Here is a 5,122-nt window from a genome sequence, read left to right on the forward strand (position 1 = left end):
GACATAGCAAACCCTACCCATGGGCTTCTTCGGCGGCCCCGGCAAGAACAAGGGGAAGCTCACCCCTGACAGTTCCTACTCCGTCGTCGCCAGCGCCTGCCCGCCCTGCCAGGCAACGGCTGCACATTCTGGTGCACCAGGCGCGATGGCACTGCCAGTACAGGCAGCTGCTGTCGTAACTGGATGTGACCGTACCGCACGACTGTCATCTGGATCCGCATCGGATCTCGGTGCCGCGGTCGCAGCGGGCACATGCGGTGGAGATGCACAGGCGGCGGGAGCTACTCATGTCGGAGCAGCATCAGATACCGGAGGAGCAACGGCGCCGCAGCATCCAACACCACGACACCAACCCCCGCCGCCCCCAGTCGTCAAGCAGGAGGAGGAGGCTGCCTACCAGGCGGTGTTTGCGGCAGCCATGCAGACCTCCATTGAGGAGGAGCGACGCAAGGCGGAGGCGGACTACCAGCCGCAGCTGGCGGAGGCCCTCGCCCTCTCTGCCGCAAGTAGCATGAAAAAAACAAAAAAAATCCACCAAAAATATAAACGTGCCAATAAAGCTGATAAAACAATAACAAATAAAAATAGAAACTTTATCACATGTCTGTATATATATATATGTATGTACATATATATGTATATATATTAGAAACTTTAACACATGTCTGCTTGAACATGTTGGCTAAAAGAAAAAAAATGAAACGGAACGATACCAATACCAATAAAATCATTTTTTTAGTATGAGTTCATTTCCATTTTAGAATGTTGCTCATATGTATTAATTAATACTCCATCCGTTTCTATATATTAGTCTTTTCAAGATTTTAATATGAACTATATACGGATATATATAGACATATTTTAGAGTATAGATTCACTTATTTTGCTTCGTATGTAGTTCATATTGAAATGTTTAAAAAAGACTTATATTTAGGAACGGAGGGAGTAGGTAATTAGTCTTTTGAGACAATAACAGTAAATTAGTATTTCATAGGAGAAATAGTTTTTTTTAGACAAGGGAAATAGTTTTCTTAAGAGTTGGGAAGTACGTAGTTAATTAGTTTTTTAGCAAAAAAGAAAATAGTTAATTGTTGACCTTTGCTGCCGCGTGATGCATTAGGAGGCCTTTCTGGCCCATATGTGCACGCTCTTGCGTAAGAAGGCACGGCACTCTGCCGTGCCCAGCGGCACGGTAGAGGAGCCGGTTCCGTCGAAACGGGGACGTTTCGTGTGTTCCATGGGCGATGATGGGTTGGAGTCCAAATTAGAATAGTAGTATTTTTTTTTAGCACAGTACAGATGTAGACGCTCATCGCTCTCCTCCTGCGTGTCGCCTAGTTGGGTAGCTCTGCCCCGGCGTGTCGCCTAGTTGGGTCGGGGAGGGCGTCAGTGGGACCAGTAGACCGCGTCACCCCGTCGCGTTGTGTGCAAACGTATGAGTTCGCCAGAACTCTCAGAGCCCAGCTCCCTGGTCGGGTCGTCGAGGGAAAAACTCCGGTGATATCTGGTAGGTTGTGGGTGCTAATCGTGCCGAAAAGGTGTCGGCACTACACGTATATGAGGTTTCTCTTTTTTTTTTGCGGGTTGTATATGAGGTTTCTCCATTGGGCTAAGGCACCTTCTCTGCCTGGTTGCCAAATGTGTGTTGAATTTGGTTGGCGCAAAGTCGGTTTGCTGGCCGTTCTTTTGATCCTCTGGCCGTACGTCTGTATGGTTTGGTTGGGAGTATACACCTCAACAAATGCGTGAGAGAACACACGGTATCTGTGGTAAGTAGCTTCTGAATGGAAATTATAAGTTACTCCCTCCGTCCGAAAATACTTGTCCGAGGAATTGATGTATCTAGATGTATTTTAGTTCTAGATACATCCATTTGTATCCATTTCTACGATAAGTATTTCCGGACGGAGGGAGTATAATGATTTAGGTCGTTAGCTCTACTTTAGAAAAGTACGTACATAATAATAAAAAAATTGTGTGAGAGACAGCGGCTCGATCTGATGGCTTCCTCTGTTTAGTGTAAGGATGATGTCTTGCTTCTGCAGTAGGACGGCAGCTCAGACGACCATCGATTGGCTAAACTGGGGAGAAGGGAACTAGCTTAGCACTGTATTTCTGGCAATATTTCCACTCAATGGTAGAACATGGCTGAAACAACATGTACAGTAGTTGGTAGCTTCTCACTTGCAATTGAAGTTAAGAAATTTGTCAAGCCCATTTACCAGTAGCGTGCTTAGCACTTTTGTAGGGTGTACGTAGTTAAGATCGGGTTGGACTCCATGGACACACCTAGGGTTCTATGTGTCTAAACCAGTGCCGAATCTCATCCATCTGTTCCTACACAGACTAGGTGCTAAAGATTAATGTTTAAGTCTAGTGGCCTTTCGTTTTGATTTTTTTTGTGCTATAGCATGCTCCGCAAAGTGACGTGTACATGGCTCTTGGGTTAAACATCTCAGAAGGCCGTGATACAATGTGTGCCTAGCTTATTATATGCTAGTACTTACCTCTACTATTAAAGGGGAATTGAGGATTGTACGTACGTCCAACTCCCCCTTCCCATATCTTTCATTAACTCAATCAAATCAAATCATACCAAACCTTAACAAAATCAAAACTTACCAAAATCAACAAAATCCTTGTCTTCCCCTACCCATACTCAAATCAAATCAAATCAAATCATACCACAATCTAGAATGTGATGGGTATAAGATTTATGCCAGACACGATTGGTGTTGAACCACTAGAATATGTATGCCCCTGTTGCAACGCATGGGCAGTTAGTTATTTAGTCCATTCAGTAATGGAGAGCGAAATGCTCACCGAAGTTGAGGTGGGTGTCTTGGCAAGTGATGTACTATGGACACTGTTAAGATTGAGAAAATAATTTGCTTTAGATGCGGGTCTGTCAAGTCATATCAAGTATGCTGGTCGTTTATGAAAGTGTTGCCAGGCTGCTGCTTTAAGCATTGCCATTAGTCAACTATGTGTTTTCGTAGTCATTGTGGGGACCAACACGATGCGCAAGGTTTTACTGTAATGATACAGGATGCAGAGATTGTACATAATTTTGCATCTGTTCATAAATGAAAATAGTTGATTCAAGGTGCTGCTTCAAAACAATAGGAATATTTTTTCCCAAGCAGAGCTTGTGAAGCCTTATCTTGCTCAACAAAAACACAAATATGTAGCTGCGTTGATCAGTTTTATTTAGATTTGTATCTAAACGGGGGCAAGGTACTAGCACAATGCAATGCTACTCAACTGCTTATGGTTGGTGATAGACAATTTGTCTTGTTTGGTACTCTGGCAATAATACTTGAAGAGCGGAAGTCTCCTGTCACACTTGATATAGCTTGATATACCCACAACTAGAACATCTTGTTTTCAAAACCTCAGATGCAGATAGTTGATGTGTGATTCTGCCTTTAGTTATCCGCCTGACTTTTGTCGAACATGCTCTCCCCGTGGTAGTAACTTTATACAAAAGCACCATTTCTCATCATATCCATCATTTTGCACTGCAAGCTGGTGGTTCTGTATGTTAGTCGTGTCTATTGCCTGTCCATGCATGACATTAGGGAATTTCTCTTTGCTGGGATAACTTCCTTTTGAACAATTTCGCTTCTTCTGCAATTCGACCTTTGTAGGACAGTGGTGTGTGGGAACGTTGACGTCTTTCTCTTGTTTTGACGGTACACAGCCAGACCGACCTGACGAAATGGAAAGAGTAGAAGCAGCTGGTGGCAAGGTCATTAACTGGAATGGATACCGTATCCTGGGAGTGCTCGCAACTTCTAGGTCAATCGGTACGATGCTGTATCGTCTTGATCTGTACATTTCTTGTCGGCAGACATATATGCACAAGTTAAATATTTCTAGCTGAGATTGACAGTGCTATATTTGTTTTGAAAATATGAACACTGGCAGTAGCTTTGGTAAGAAAACTGCCAGTAGCCTAGTTACAACTTGACAAGGATTATGCATAGATTTATATACACCTCACAAATTATGCACTGTTCTGAATTCCTTATGGCTGCCCACCTCAGGAGACTATTACCTGAAACCATATGTGATAGCGGAACCAGAAGTTACCGTCATGGACCGGACGGACAAAGACGAGTTCCTCATACTAGCAAGCGACGGCCTGTGGGATGTGGTGTCCAATGACGTTGCCTGCAAGATCGCGAGAAATTGCCTAAGTGGGCGCGCGGCCTCCAAGTACCCGGAGTCCGTCCCCGGGAGCACCGCGGCCGACGCCGCAGCGCTGCTGGTGGAGCTCGCCATCGCACGCGGCAGTAAGGACAACATCAGCGTCGTCGTGGTCGAGTTGCGGCGACTGAAGAGTAGGGCAGCGGCGGTGATCAAAGAGAACCGCACCAGGTAGCACTAGTGATAATATAGGAGTGGGCGTCTGGATGGGGATGCCACATTATTCGAGCATGGCGACAGGGAGGGAGAAAGAAAGAATTTGCGGCTGAGTTCGCTGGGATGCTTGTAGTTAGAGAGGGCTCAGGGACGTTGTGGCCGTGCTGCCGTTGAGTTGAGTGTGCTATTTGTAGCCGTGCTGCCGTTGTATTGCGTTTCGTTGGTTCTTTAGTTCTTCTTCTATATATATGCTGACTGACGTTCCGGGCGAAGCGGCAAGAAGCATAAGCTGCTTTCGTCAGTTCTGATTTGATCATTGGTTTTCCCATGATGCGGTTGGAGTCTGAGTGACGCCTTGTAGGTGGTCCGTGGATTACGTTTGCCATGAACTTGGGTGATACAATAGTTTGTGAGATGACTGCACTTGGATCTTCATGCCAAGCAGTTCATCATTGAGGGTTGAGGCAGAGTGGCAGGACCAGCGTGTTAGCACTCTCGGTCGATTCCTGACTCAATTTGGTTCTCTGGTAGTCTGGTTCGATGCAATTTGGTGGCTACAGAATCAGAGGAAGATGGAGAGGAATTGGGGAAGAAGAACCCCCAACGTTTGCCTGGGCCTTCGACGCCTGATCACATCTTCTTTTCTTATGCAACTGATCAAGAGACCTTCTATTCGGCGCATGATAAAATTGAAAAATGTTAAACGTGTATAGCAAAATGTTTCTCGTGTATACGAAAAATGTACAATATGTAT

The 5,122-nt window shown here is 45.2% G+C and overlaps 1 protein-coding gene across 1 annotated transcript in view; it reads left to right on the top strand.

Annotated features, from left to right (window-relative positions):
* LOC123070252 (probable protein phosphatase 2C 8) overlaps positions 1-4,676 on the top strand; it is a 7,354-nt gene extending 2,678 nt beyond the window's left edge. Inside the window, exons 2-3 of the mRNA XM_044493351.1 lie at positions 3,704-3,809; positions 4,050-4,676. Of these exons, the coding sequence (XP_044349286.1) occupies positions 3,704-3,809; positions 4,050-4,387 (444 nt within the window). The 3' untranslated portion in view covers positions 4,388-4,676. The remainder of the gene's footprint in view (positions 1-3,703; positions 3,810-4,049) is intronic.
* Positions 4,677-5,122: the final 446 nt, after the last annotated feature.

This window comes from Triticum aestivum, chromosome 3B, assembly GCF_018294505.1.
Source record: "Triticum aestivum cultivar Chinese Spring chromosome 3B, IWGSC CS RefSeq v2.1, whole genome shotgun sequence".
Classification (NCBI taxonomy): domain Eukaryota; kingdom Viridiplantae; phylum Streptophyta; class Magnoliopsida; order Poales; family Poaceae; genus Triticum; species Triticum aestivum.